This window comes from Phycodurus eques, chromosome 5, assembly GCF_024500275.1.
Source record: "Phycodurus eques isolate BA_2022a chromosome 5, UOR_Pequ_1.1, whole genome shotgun sequence".
In the NCBI taxonomy this organism is placed as follows: Eukaryota; Metazoa; Chordata; class Actinopteri; order Syngnathiformes; family Syngnathidae; genus Phycodurus; species Phycodurus eques.
The window spans coordinates 32,365,641-32,379,984 of NC_084529.1; the positions used below are offsets into that span (position 1 = coordinate 32,365,641).

At 48.9% G+C, this 14,344-nt stretch overlaps 1 protein-coding gene across 1 annotated transcript in view; it reads left to right on the forward strand.

Annotated features, from left to right (window-relative positions):
• The first annotated feature begins 546 nt into the window (after window positions 1–546).
• The window catches only part of nup160 (nucleoporin 160), a 31,491-nt gene continuing 17,693 nt past the window's right edge, over window positions 547–14,344 (forward strand). The window contains exons 1-21 of the mRNA XM_061676418.1: window positions 547–652; window positions 2,025–2,133; window positions 2,620–2,830; window positions 2,996–3,221; window positions 3,313–3,503; window positions 3,972–4,214; window positions 4,295–4,392; window positions 4,551–4,635; window positions 4,713–4,781; window positions 4,863–4,946; window positions 7,003–7,173; window positions 7,250–7,349; window positions 7,417–7,582; window positions 7,656–7,786; window positions 9,120–9,280; window positions 9,403–9,539; window positions 9,621–9,691; window positions 9,774–9,933; window positions 10,007–10,076; window positions 11,442–11,540; window positions 11,625–11,753. Of these exons, the coding sequence (XP_061532402.1) occupies window positions 562–652; window positions 2,025–2,133; window positions 2,620–2,830; window positions 2,996–3,221; window positions 3,313–3,503; window positions 3,972–4,214; window positions 4,295–4,392; window positions 4,551–4,635; window positions 4,713–4,781; window positions 4,863–4,946; window positions 7,003–7,173; window positions 7,250–7,349; window positions 7,417–7,582; window positions 7,656–7,786; window positions 9,120–9,280; window positions 9,403–9,539; window positions 9,621–9,691; window positions 9,774–9,933; window positions 10,007–10,076; window positions 11,442–11,540; window positions 11,625–11,753 (2,802 nt within the window). The 5' untranslated portion in view covers window positions 547–561. The remainder of the gene's footprint in view (window positions 653–2,024; window positions 2,134–2,619; window positions 2,831–2,995; window positions 3,222–3,312; window positions 3,504–3,971; window positions 4,215–4,294; window positions 4,393–4,550; window positions 4,636–4,712; window positions 4,782–4,862; window positions 4,947–7,002; window positions 7,174–7,249; window positions 7,350–7,416; window positions 7,583–7,655; window positions 7,787–9,119; window positions 9,281–9,402; window positions 9,540–9,620; window positions 9,692–9,773; window positions 9,934–10,006; window positions 10,077–11,441; window positions 11,541–11,624; window positions 11,754–14,344) is intronic.

Genomic DNA, 14,344 nt, shown 5'->3' on the forward strand with positions numbered 1-14,344 from the left:
TCTCCAATGAATGCATGTTTTGGGGATGTGGGAGGAAACCGGAGTACCCGGAGAAAACCCACCCAGGCACGGGGAGAACGCGCAAACTCCACACAGGCGAGGCCGGGGATTGAAAGCCGGTCCTTAGAACTGTGAGGCTGACGCTCTAACCAGTCGTCCACAGTGCCGCCTATATTTAAATGTATTCTTTTAAAAATGTTGTTTATTGATAGCATATGCTTTGGTATGGATAAAACTGTAACCCTAATGAAACTCGATTGAGGAATAAGCAAATTACGACTTAATTTCAATGTCCACGCATGGTCTATGGGCGCGTCCACCTCCCCAACACGACCGCTATTTAGAGCGGCGGTTCCGGGCTGCTTCATTGCGCTGGCGTATCTACCCATTCATGCTGTGTCTACGGTCGTATCTACGTATTCACATGTGTGCGTGTGCGTGTGCGTGCGTGTGCGTGTGTGTGTGTGTGTGTGTGTGTGTGTGTGTGTGTGAGTACTGTCCCTTTAAAAGTTTGGAGCCTAGACGGCGCGCCCCTATGACGTCACCTTCCTCGAGGCCAAGATGGCGGCGTCGCTGGGTGGAAGCCTGATGGAAATTTGCGCGTTTGAGCGGGAAGCCGTCCAAAGGTTCCGAGAGGTCCAAATCAACCTTGGTGAGATAATCGCATACTTGCGTGGATTCTGTCGCGTTGTGATTTTGGCAAACGCGCCAACGTGCTGAAACGGACAACAAACGCTAACAGCAGCTAGCGGCGTTAGCATGCTGTGCCCTGCGGCTTTTTCAAATTGTATTTATTTATTTTTGTAATGGACATTGCTCGTGTTTGGTCCCCCCACAGCTGCCGAACAAAACAACAAACATTCTTAAAAGAAAAAAAAAAGTATCACGGGACTATCCCAACGTACTTGAGTGTCCGACTTGCAAGTTTGTCACAGGCGGGAGGAGTTCGCATAATTATTTATCTGTCATAAATCAGAAGGAAGTCTTAACTGTAAACTTCCAATTTGGGTAGAGTATAAAACGTACAACGCTAACCGGCTTAATGTCTCAAAAGTGCCATCCATCATCACCAAAATGTAGGTGGACAACTCTGCTTATGCCCACTCATCCTCTGAAGAGATTCAAACGATAGCACTAATATTACACATTTTGTGCACGTTAGGGTTTTTCGTCATTAAGTGACATTAAGGTTTTCTGGCAAGTGAACGCATATGAGAGGAAAAGGCTTCACATGCACAAAATCTGTCATATTGGCGTTATTGTTTTGATATTTGCAGAGGTTGAAGTGGGGATAAATCCAAATGTCCATATACACGATTGATGTTAGTTTTTGCACATTAAGTGACGTTAAGTGTTTTGGACTGTCCTGTTCTGCACGAGTCCGAGTTAGTCTTAACTTACTCAAATTTTAAAATTTGAAGCAAGTTTAATCAAAATCTAAAGAGAACAAGGGCTAGCACTAGGTCCTTCCCCGCCCAAACTTCCTCCTAATCCCTTTAGAACATGTAATCAGTTGAAGGATGACTCTCTTGATGTTCTTTCTTGTCCTTCAAAATGTCCTTTTACCTTCGATTATAACGGGAGCGTCGGCCGTGCGTTCACCGAAGGGTCACGCGGCGTCTCGGTCGGCAGAAAGCCGACGGGAGTCAACGGCCGACTTTTCGGGTAATTCACGCTTATTTCCGTTAATTAATAAACGGTAGTGCGGTGTCGCGTTATGGGCTGTACATCCACGTCGTCACCAGAGGATTCTTCAAGCTTTTACGGCATCCCGAAGACACGGGAAGCTCATCGAGAGCTGACGTCGCACGAGTGGAACCAAACCGACCGACCGTGTTTGCTTCCGGCACTTTATATCGTAATGCCGAGAGACTTAACTTTGTAATAACATGTTTTGTAATATAAAATTATATATTAGATGTATTTTGGCCCAAACAAACACAAACAGCCGCCCGCCTCTCGCTCGACGTCGGCCCTAGAAAATGGACGGAAAGAGCGGAACTATGTCGATGTGTTGTGCGCAGCTTCGGCGGCCGCTCCGGGAGCTGTGAAATTTGCCGACTCTGCCGGAGCGTTCCACTACGACGGCGGCGGGAACGTGCACTCTGTCGCCAGCAGCAGATTCATCACATGGTCAGGACGCAGCTTCTCATCTTCATCATGATGATGATGTTGTTATCCATAGTAGTATTGTTTTTCTTTTGCTTTTGTTTCTGATGATGATGATGATTGTTACCATTCTTTTTTTTCTTCTGCTTCATCTTGTTATGATGACCATTGCTATGACTTTTCTTTTCGTTAACACTTTTCTTACCATTATTCTTATTGTTATTGTTTTTCTTATTTTTCGTCCTTTTTCCCTTCTGCGTCATCTTAATGATAATTAGTTTTCTTTTTTTCTTTTTCTTATGATAATAAATTTCCTTTTTTTTCCCTTTCTGTTTATTATTCTTGTAATTATTTTTCCTTTTGCAAGGACAACACTTGCTTTTGCCACGGGACATTTTGGCAAGAATATAAGAGAACCTTTTACTTTTAAAGAGTTGCAAAATGTGTCCGTTTGGACGTCGTGCCGCGAGTTCCCCTTTGAAGAATGTTTGCGTTTGTCGTTTCGGTCAGGACCGCGTCTGGCGACGCGGTGGAGCTGGTGGAGCGTTGGTTGGACGGCAACTTGCTGAACAACGCCGTCCGGCTGCGCTTCGCTAACTGCCGCGTGGTGCCGGGGGGCGTCGCCGTCGCCGAGACCCCCGACGACATCGTCGTCCTCGTCGCCACCGATCGGAGCGTTCATAGGGTGCCGCTGCCGCACCCGAAACGCATGTATCGCAGCGTAAGTACTAGTTGGCTAACACTTAACATTTATCACCGGCGTTGGGAATATGGAATGGAAAACGTGTCATTCAATCCAAGTTTCATTTAGAAATGTCCATGATTACACCGAGTTAGATTCGAAAAGCTAATGTGAGGGCGCTAACGTGACCGCTGGCATGTTCAGGATGTGGCGACGGAGCTCCACATGCAGTCGGTGTTGACAGACGTGGCCAATCTGAACCTGGAGGACGCGTGTCACGCCGCCGCCATCCCCGCCGCGTACATCCCCGCCGGCGGTGCGGCGGGTACCGCCGCCGCATGGCTGACCCCGCAAGGGGACGCGCACTACGCCTTGGCGTCGCCCACGGGGGGCGTGGTGGTCATCACGCTATCCGCAAACGCACTGCAAGGTGGGCAACTTTGTACGCTCGCACACAAAGCGACGGTCACAGTGTGCTGCTGATGCATTGTGTGTGTGTGTCTGCGTGTCTGCGCGCGCAGGGGCCGTGTGCGTGTCGGAGCTGAAGAGGAGTTCCGTGATGCGGCGTTTGTCCGGGTGGATCCCGAGCGCCATGCGCGGCGACCGTAGCGCCTCGGACTGCGTGGCGAGCGTGGCGGGGCGGGCGCTGGACGACGACTCGCTGGTGGTGGCCGTGTGTCACGACCATAAACTGCGCGTGTGGTCCCTCAAGGTGAGCGCGCGCACACGCACTTTCGTTATTTGATCGTTTAATCTGCCATTGGAAAAGATTCTTGCTGTAAATAGTTTAAACAAGTTTTATAATTGGTACAAAACACCTGTTATTTTTTTAAATGTTTTAAAATCCGAAATAAAATGAATTCACTCGGTAAGAGAGAGTGTTTTTGCCGCGTGGCGTTTGGCGAGTGGAAAGATTTCAAAGCGTTCGCTCATTCCCAAATCGCTGTCGAGGGATTTTTAGTGGACATTTTAGGAACTGTCGAGGAAGTAAAGTGGCCAATCCAAGCACACTCAGCATTTCGTTTTGGGAAATGTTGCCAATTTGAGTGGTGGTTTCAAATGCGATTTTGAAAATGAATGTCAGTGGCGAATGTCTGCTGAAATGTGGAGCGGCACTTGTGTTAGGCGGGCGACACGTGGCCTTTGAAGGCATTTGTGGTGTTTGCGTGCGTGCGTTCAGGATGAGGCGTGCGTGCTGGAGGCGGACATGTTGGACTATGTGCCGCTGTCGGCGGGCGTGAAGCGCGGGGGGGCGGCGGGCGCGGGCCACCGCGTGCGCCTGACCTCTTGCGCCGCCTCCGGCCTGCGCCTGGCCGTGTACGTGGCGACGCCCCGCGGAGGCCAGTTCGTGGTACTGCAGCTGCTGGCCGCCGACGGCGAGCGCTTCGGCCTGGAGCGTGTCTCGTCGCTCTTCTCCGCTCAGGTGCGGCGCCCGTCGGGACTCTCCGGCGTGACTCGTTGCTAGCGGCTCTCGGTTTGACCGTGTGGAATGTTTTGGCGCAGGAGAATCTGGTGGACTTCGCGCTGACCTCCGCTGACCTTTGGGCGCTTTGGTTGGACGACTCCAACGACAGCGTTGTCAAATACGTCAACTTTGAACAGTGAGACGCGAGCGGAGACGCTTCTTCGTCCCTCGCTTGGACTCCCTGCGTATCGCTTCGTCCTTCCTGTCTGCGTACAACTTCCTTCTTCCTGCGCGCAACGTTCTGCTTCCTTTCTGACTTCCTCCTTCCTGTGTCCGTTTGTTGTTGTTTGTCAGGAACGAATCGGGCCAGTGGAATGAGGTTTTTGTTCAGCCTCCTCCCGAAGAGGAAGTCGACATCGGCGAGGACCGCGACCCGCGCGTAAGTCGTCCGTCGAGCTCGCCGCATCGAGCGAGAAAGCAAAACGTTTGAAAGGGCGCGTGTGTGCCGATCGACAGGAGACCTACTTGGACGCCATCTTCTCTCCGCTTCGCTTCACGCCGGCGGCCGTCGTCAAAGCTGTACAGGTGAGCGCCTGTTACCATGGGGACGGGACACGTTACCGTGACAGCGTGATAACTCTTCATCCGCGTCGTCTTCACCGTGAGATCTTCCGGCGAGGCCCGTGTGTCCTCCCTGACGTGTCCTGGGAGGGACTGAAGAAGGAAGTCACGCTGGCCGTCCAGAACGAGGTGAGCGCCGTCGTCATAATCCTCATCATCACCGGTGGTCATCACCGCGAAGCAACCTTCCGTTAGCTTCAAAACAATGAACGTCCGATTTTCTGATGAGTAAACGTGAAGTACTCGTGAGAACAGAAATGAGCCAATTTCAAACAACAATGAGTGAGTCAATCATTGACTTGATTTGGTGATTTTGGTACTGGCACCAGATGTTACATTGTAATGTGAACTGGGGGCGACTAAATTGTTTATGTAACAAGGATTGAAGGAGAGAAGAAGGGACAATTGTATGATTCCTAAATGGAGCTAATGCTAGCAGCAAACGAGTTAGTTACCTTCGTCTCCATTATCATCCGGAGGGTCTCGGGCTGAAACTCGGCTGCTTCTAGGCAATCCAGAGGGATTTGACTCATCTGACGATTCCGGATTCCATTTACGATCAGCCGGCAAGCGGCCGAGAGCATCTCTCCACGTGGCCCGGCATTTTGGGCGATAGCTTTGCTGCAAAAGGGATCGGCTCGGAGCGTCATCCCTTATACCTTTATTTTAATGCATCTAAGGCGTCGTTCCTATCGGTCGCAGGAATATTTTTCTTGCCATGGCGCAATACATTTCTAATACCGAAAGCTTTTTTTCATTTTGTCTTCAGTTTCCTCCATTATGCTTGCCTCTTCTCATTGTCTCCTCCTCCTCCTTCCTCTTCTTCAATCTGGGGGAGGGATGTTCACCTCGAGGCATTGTTGCCCTCTACAGGGTGCCGTTCTTCATTGCAGTTATCCAGAGGCTTGACGATCACACACAAACCGTTAAAAAACGCCACTGACCTCTTTAGATGGCATCGGCGGGGAATAGCTCGATTCTGAATGACGTCTTCGGACGGCATTGGCAGGGAACGAGTTAGAGGTCAGAGGACAACTCTCTTTCTTTAACTCTAGAACCCCTTTACAACCCACATCTGCCATTTCCAAGTGATTATACAGCCAGCTATACAGCAGTTAAATGGATACATATGATTCAGAATGCGCCTTCTGCTTGTTGCATCCAGCGCCTTGTTTTGGCAAAAAAAAAATTCTGACACAATAAGTATGGAAGCAATCTTGTCTTTGCAAGGAGAGGAAAAAGTACAAGTCTTACGAGTTGTCACCTCATACCGAAGCCCAGACTAAACTCCCCCTTGTTATATCGAAAGAAAACAAAACAATTATCTAAGTCCAGCTGCAACAAGTATTTCACACACAGAGCTAGTAGTCACAACATAACAATAACGCATGTGCAGGTTGTCTAACATGACTAGGAACAAGTATTACTCACACAGAGCTAACAGTCATCAATAAAGCATGTGAAGGTTGTCTAAAACTAATAGAAGTAATATTTGATATATATATTAAACATACATTTTCCAACACAGCCGTCCGGTCTTCGGCTCTATCCGGCGCTGTGATGTCACGTGAGCCGAACAGCCTGTTCATTCGTACTGACATAACCTTGTGACATAGCGTCACATGGAGCCAGCGGCCACTCCCTTTTTCTGTTGTACGGCTGCTACTTGGCCGCTCGTCGTCGTCGCTGTCCGATCGGCTCCAACGTACGCTTTGACGATCCCGAGTTCAATCGGGTGCGCCTGTTCGTCGAAATCCTCCTCCTCCTCATATTCCGACGCGTTGCTCGCCATTGCGTATTGTGTACAGCGCGCTGTGTTTGTCAATTGCAACGCCACTTCCGGTCGCCCTTGCGGTGGCTCGAGTAACCGCACCCCGGTGTCTCAAGCTTCGGGTATGTTCAGGGAGGGCGCTATACGCATCATAAAAACCTCTTTTTTTTTTTTTTTTTAGCTAAACTGTAGTTGACAATTTGCTGGGAGTGACGTGCATGTATTACACAACATAAACAATGCAAATATGAATTTTAACTGACCCCATAACTTCTTTGTCCTCTGACCTTTAAGGGATGGATATTGAAAAGATGTTTTTTTTTAATCTGATTTATTGAAAAAAAATGGACATATTAATGGATTATTAAAATAATCATTAGTTTCAGCTGCAGTTAATTTGTGGGTTTGTTTCAGCTCCAGAGCAGCGTGACCGAGTTTGAGTTTTCCCAGGAGGAATATCGCCACCTTCAGGTGGAGTTCTGGTCCAAGTTGTACGCGTGCTGTCTTCAGTACCAGGAGGTTCTGTCCACACCGCTGGCCATCAGCGTCAGTCCTCACAGTCACATGGCGTGCCTGCTCAAGAAGGTACGCCGCCGCCTTTTTTTCCCATCTCGTTGTGCTCGCGGAGGCCAGCTGGAGAGCAGCGTTGTTGTCCTTTTAGGGTTTCGTTTCCTTCCTGCTGCCTTGTTTCGCCGTGGACCATCTCTACCTGACCTCTGACGACTACTTCCTGTGTGGAGACGACACGCTGCTCGCCGAAGGTAAACTGTCGGCACATTTGTGTGTGCGCGAATCGGCGCGTCCTGATGTGTGTACGTGTGTGTTCAGAATCGTCAGTGAGTGCGGACGTGGCGACGCTGTTGTCGTGTTTGCGTCTGCTGAGGGACGCCGTGTCCTTCGAGATGGCGGACCACATGGAGAAAGCCCTCCGACACGCCGAGTCGCCGGAGACCGGCGCCGACGTCATCTTGGACAAAATGTTGGCGCACGACAAGTCAGTTGCACGCACATATGTATTGATGCGGCGATGTCACATGGTCATCGTGCGTGTTTTTGTGTGTGTGCAGTCAAAATCTGATGGAGGACATTGAGTGCAAACTGCAGGACATTCGCAACCTGTCGGCAGCCGTGTCGGTTCTGCTGAGGGAGGTGGACCTGGAGACGGACTCGGAGTTTGGAGAAGGTCCCATCTTACCGGGTAGGACCTTCGTTCGGTCATTTATTGACAAGAACCGTATTGAGGTTGTCGCGTGAAGTTTGGTTAATGATGAACTTTTCATTCAAAGAGTTGAGCTGTTTTTTTTTTGCCACTCCCAGTTAAAGTTTACTCTAAAACTAAACCTTAAACAAAGACAATTGCACCTTCCATCCATTTTCTGAGCCGCTTCTCCTCAGTAGGGTCGCGGGCGTGCCGGAGCCTATCCCAGCCACCATCGGGCAGGAGGCGGGGTACACCCACATACAAACAAACAAGCATTCGCACTCACATGCACACCGACGGGCAATTTAGAGTCTTCAATTAACCTGCATGCATGTTTTTGGGATGTGGGAGGAAACCGGAGTACCCGGAGAAAACCCACGCAGGCACGGGGAGAACATGCAAACTCCACACAGGCGGGGCCGGGGATTGAACCTCCGGTCCCCAGAACTGTGAGGCAGACGCTCTAATCAGTCGTCCACCGTGCCGCCACAATTGCACCTTGTTTATTTAAAACAAGGAAACTATGTTGTCTTTATTTTTTTAATTTAAAATTGTATTATTGTTTGTCCTTTTATTGGGTTTATTAGCGGGATAATTTGGGATGAAAATGGCCAGAATGACCTTTTTTAAGCTAGTCTATTTGTTTTTTTTGCCTGACATTTAAGATGACCGGATTTCTCAATAATATTCGATATGTTAAGCTTTGCTCTGATTGGATTGCTGTTATTCTAATGTACAGTCCCATCCAAAAGTATTGGAATGGCACGGTCAAATCCTTTGTTTTTGTTGTGTTCTAAAGACATTTGGGTTTAGGATCAAAAGATGAATATGAGACAAAAGTTCAGAATTCCAGCTTTTATTTCATGGTATTTACATCTGTGCTCTGTGCGCATGCGCTGATGTAACGGCCTGCAAGTGGTGCTTGATGATGTCTGTTCCAATACTTTTGCTCACTTGAAAAGTGGGTGGCTTCAAACAAGTTGTTTCACACATCTAGATGTAAATGCCATGTAATAAAAGCTGGAATTTTTTTCCCCTCCTCCTATTCATCTTTTGATCTGAAACCCAAATGTCTTCAGTATATAACAAAACCAAAGGAATTGACCCTGCCGTTCCAATACTTTTGGAGGGGACTGTAAGTCCACGGCTACTCATTGAAAACGTTCACGAGGAGTATATTCGTCCGTGGAAGGAAACGTTTGGATTCAAGTTGGCGAACTGAAACGTCCACGGCGGTTGCTCAGTTAACGGCGTGAATTAGCTCATTTTCATCAGCCAATCACAGGCAGGAGTCCAGATGAAGTGATCGTGCGTGCGTGTGTGCGTGTAGGTGCGAGTATGAGTGTGCGTGTGAGCGTGTGCCAGTTGTACTCCAGCGCCACTGCCGTGTCGCTGGTGTGTCAAGCTCTGAGTCACATGAGCACCACGCGGATGCTCCTCTGCAGGGACATGCTCCTCCTCCTCAAGATCTGCCTGCGCCATGAACAACCCGTACGTATACGCGTGCACACACACGCATGCGCAGGGTTCTTCCTGGCTCAAATGGAGGCAGAGGTGGTACCGTTCTGATCATACGCACATGCGGTGTTAATGAAAGTTTGTGCGTGTGTCAGGTGTTGCCAGGCGGAGGGTCTCAGCTGCTTCAGATCCAACAGGAAGCCATTGTGCGCACGTCTCAGCTGTTGTCGTCGTACTTCCTGCTCAAGCACGTCAGTCAGAGCATCACCGTGACCGTCGCCGACGACGCCATGTGAGTGCGCTCGCCTCTTTGGACACGTGCACGTCGCTTCTGCTTGTGACCCTTCACCTCTCCTCAATCGTGCTCCTCCAGAGACGCCAATCTGCAGCACCTCAACGCCTTGCACCTGAATGACACCCACGCACTCACAAACTACAACACAGGTTACAAACAATACAACTTCGCTCCTGTGTGTGTGCGCGTGTAAAACATCCTCCTCGTGTGTGCGTGTGTTTCCGTGTTCAGCGGTGAGCTGCCAGTCAGCGGTGGAGATGTTCTACCAGAGTTGCGGCCGCAAACTGATCATCCGCCACCTGTTCTCCCAAAGCGCGGCAGCAGGCGGCGGCGCCCTCGTCAACTGGAGCGACATGATGGCCAACGTCGTCCAGCTGCTCGCTCAGCTGCTGTATCCTCCTCGTGAAGATTGACGGTGTCTTGACGTGACAGGTTGTTAAGGGAACTTAACTGCCGCGTCCCAGCTGGCCCAGCAACCCGACGTTCCACTTCCCAGAATGCCTCATGGCCAACTGTCAGTACACGCAGTTGCAGGTCTGTACAGTGTGATGTCATCACCGCACTGATGACATCATCAGTCACGAGGGAGTAGGGAATTGAGTGAATGATGATATACACACACACGCAGTGCTGCACGATTATGGCCAAAATATTAATCCTGAGTATTTCGTTCAATATTGGAATCACAATTATTAATTATTAAAATCTGTAAATGTTGTGTGACTTTGACGAGCGCTCCGCTTGACTGACTAGGAGAAAAAATCGGTTTGACTCAGGACCCCCGAAAATGGCACCTACGAAGAGAGCACCTTACGGAGCACAGTTTAAATTGCAAGCTATCAGTTACGCGGAGGAACATGGGAATCGAGCAGCCGCGAGAGAATTCAAGAGCAACGAATCCACGGTTCGCAAGCGGAGGAAGCAGAAAAACGAGCTTCGCCAAGTCGAGAAGATGAAGCGGAGTTTCCACCGAAACAAGCCGAGGTGGCCCGAGTTGGAAGACCAACTCGAGCGATGGATTAATGAGCGAAGAACAGCCGGGTGAAGCGTCATTGCTGAACAGCCCCCCGGCAACGAGACCGACTCCGACAATGACGAGAGGGAACCCGGCGTGTTTGTTAGAGAACTTGCCCAGCTGTTCATTTCGTATACGGAAGATGAGGACACACCCTATGGTCGTGAAAATACGTTTTAAAAAAAAAAAAAAAAAAGCTTTAGAATAAGTCCGTAACGGCAGAATCTGGAAAATGTGAAAGGGTGTGAATACTTTCGGGTGGCACTGTGTATTTAATGCCACTTTTGAGAAATAATTGATGATAATAATAACAGATGTTACCTTGCGGTGCAGGCGACTCTGCTGCACTCTTTACATACGGTTTCTTAATGTCACTTGCCTTGAATCAAATCATCTCCAGAAAACCTTTCTGAGGCACTAGGTCCAATTTTTACATGCTTCTCTCGGCAGGACTCGCGCTCATAATTCTACTGAGTGACTGAGAGGCTACCGCGGCAGGGAGTGCCTGGCTGGCTTGTTCTTTAGGTAGCTTAATGAAGGCTTAACCATGCGTTCTCGCCCCCAGGTAGCTGACCGACTGACGAACTTGAGAAAGTGCTTCATGTGCAGTAGGGCCGTGTTTTAAATGTAAAAAATTGTCACCGATCAGGCTCATTTAATTATGGCAGCCAAAATCGCGATCACAATGAAAATTTAACTGTGCAGCCGTAGCACGCACACACGCACTCCTTGAGGAACGCGTTCCTCCCTCAGCTGCTGCGTTGTGAATGGTGTGCTGATTTTCCTGCTCCCGAATCGCTTACACAGCTTCTTTAAAAATGTCAAGTGTTTTTTTTTTTTTTTGTGAAAGAGAGGAAGTCCACTGCTTCCTTTTGTGAGTGCAGGACTACGTGCGTCTGATTGGACCGTGGTGTCAGGTGAACGTTGGCTCCTGCCGTTTCATGTTAGCTCAATGCTACCTAGCCAACGGCGAGGGTCACAAGGTGAGCGCGCGCACACAGACGAGACCACCTCAAAGGTGGTTAGCGCATCCCGTGACCTTCGACCTCTTCCTGGTTTCCCATCAGGCCTTGCAGTGTTTCCAGGAAGCCATCACCGAGGTGGAGAAGGAAGACTTTCTCATGAGATTGACGGGCGGCGGTGACAACCAAGCCGCTGAAGCCGCGTGCTCGCCCGCGCTGCATTACTACAACAAGGTTTGTGCTAAGTCTAACAGACTGCGTGTTTTGGCAAATTTTTTTGTGACAGAATAAGTAAGGAAGCAATCTTCTCTTTGTGGGTTTTTATTACAAGGAAAAAAGAAGTCTTTGCAAAGAGAGGAAAAGAGTTGTCACCCCTCACTGAGGTCCAAGCAAACAATCGCCTCCGTTATACAGAATTGAGAGAGACCGAGAAGAAAATGAAAGCAAAACAATTCTCTTTGTCCAGCTGCACTCAATTCGTCTTTATCAAAAAACAGCTGACTGTCACAACATGGATCAATAAAGCATGTGAAGGTTATATAAACTAATAGAAGTAATATTTGGTATATATGAAACATAGATTTTCCAACTCACTGCGCGACTACAAGGTTCATGCTAATGGACTGCGATCTTGGTTGTCATCTACGACGCAGTGGGCAAGGATATAATTTTGGAAAATATTGCCAATTCAGGAGGAGGTAAATGATGAACAGAACAACCCCAAGGACGGAGCCCTGGGGAAAGCCCGAGGTAACCGGAGAGGGATTGTATTGAAGACTGGGAGTGGTCTGAGAGACAGGAGTGCAACCAGTGAAGGGATGACGTGAGATGCCAATGCCAGAGAGTCTATTGAGGAGGAATGGCGTGTGAGATGGCGTCGAATGCTGCGCCTCAGTCAAGTAGGGTGAGGATGGGGAAAAGAACAGAATCGGCGGCAATGAGGTCCTTTGTTATTTTTGTATGTACAATTCATTTGTGCTGTGGTAGGGACAGAAGTCTCACTGGAGACTGTTAAGGATACGGTGGAAGTGAATTTGAGAGCAGCATTTTTTTTCCAGAACCTTGGAGATGAAAGGAAAGTTTGACATGAGATGAAAGTTATTGTAAATTATTTGACCATTGTGTAGATGGGAAGAGAAATGGAATAGGGGTTATTTTAAAAGAAGAGTTAGTTAAGAATGAAAAAGAGTATCAGATCGAGTGATGAGGCTGAAATTTGAAATTGAGGGTGTTATTTATAATGTGATTAGTGAATGTGCCCCACAGGTAGAGCGTGACCTAGAGGTGGAAGAGAAATTCTGGAAGGAGCTAGACGAAGTGGTTCTGAGCATCCCAGTCAGAGAGCGAGAGAGAGAGAGAGAGAGTCGTGATTGGTGCAGATTGTAATGGACATGTTGGTGAAGGTAATAAGGGTGATGGGTAAGTACGGCATCCAGGAAAGGAACTTGGAGGGACAGATGGTGGTAGACTTTGCAAAAAGGATGCAAATGGCTGTAGTGAACACTTTTTTTCCCCAGAAGAGGCAGGAACATAGGGTGACCTACAAGAGCGGAGGTAGAAGCACGCTGGCGGATTACATCTGGTGCAGACGATGTCATCTGGAGGAGGTTACCGACTGTGGTAGGGGAGAGTGTGGCTAGACAGCATAGGATGGTGGTGTGTAAGATGACTGGTGGTGGGGAGGAAGATTCGGAAGACAACGGCAGAGCAGAGAACCATGTGATGGAAGCTGAGACTGGAAGAGTGTTGTGCAGCTTTTCGGGAAGAGGTGGCACAGGCTCTCGGTGGACGGGAGGAGCTTCCAGAAGACTGGACCGCTGCAGCAGAGGTGATCAGAGAGGCAGGCAGGAGAGTACTTGGTGTATCTTCTGGCAGGAAAGGAGAGAAGGAGACTTGGTGGTGGAACCTCACAGTAGAGGAAATAATACAATGAAATAGGCTAGCTAAGAAGAAGTGGGACACTGAGAGGACCGACGGCTCAAGGAGGGGGAGAAGTTTGTCAACTGAGAAATTGGAGGGAGTGAGACCTGAGCAGCAGATTAGGTCCAGGACGTGACCTTTGATATGTGTCCGAAAATCAGTAAATTGATTTAATCCAAAATTGTCCGACATGATGAGAAATCTCTGGTTAGAGGTAGAATTAGAATTGTCCATATGGATATTTTCTGTACCGCTTCTCCTCACACGGGTCGCGGGTGTGCTGGAACCTATCCCAGCTGTCTTCGGGCGAGAGGCGTGGTACACCCTGAACTGGTCGCCAGTCAATCGCAGGGCACAGAAACAAACAACCATTCGTTCTCGCATTCACACCTAATGGCAATTCAGAGTCTTCATTTAACCTACCAAGCGTGTTTTTGAGATGTGGGAGGAAACCGGAGTCATCCAGCAGAATTACATTTGGAGAAAGGGTGTATAGGTGAGTAATAGGGCTTCACGATATTTAGTTTAACCGTCGCCCACCACGACTACATAGAAACAAGGTGCCCCCTACTGTTCGGAATGGGACACCGCAGTAGGGTCAACCGGAGCCTTAAAGGTCAGATGCTGACAAAGATGTTATCGGGTCAATTAAAATTCATATTTGCATTATTTATATGTTAGGTAATACATGCACGCAACTTAAAAAAACTGTTTAGCTAAAAATGAGGTTTTTATGACGCATATTGAGCCCCCTCCCCCGAACACACCTGAAGCTCAAGACACCGAGGTGCGGTTACTCGAGCCACCGCAAGGGCGACCGGAAGTGACGTTACATTTGACAAACGCGGCGCGCTGCACACAATACGCAACGGCGAGCAACGCGTCGGAATATGTGGAGGAGGAGG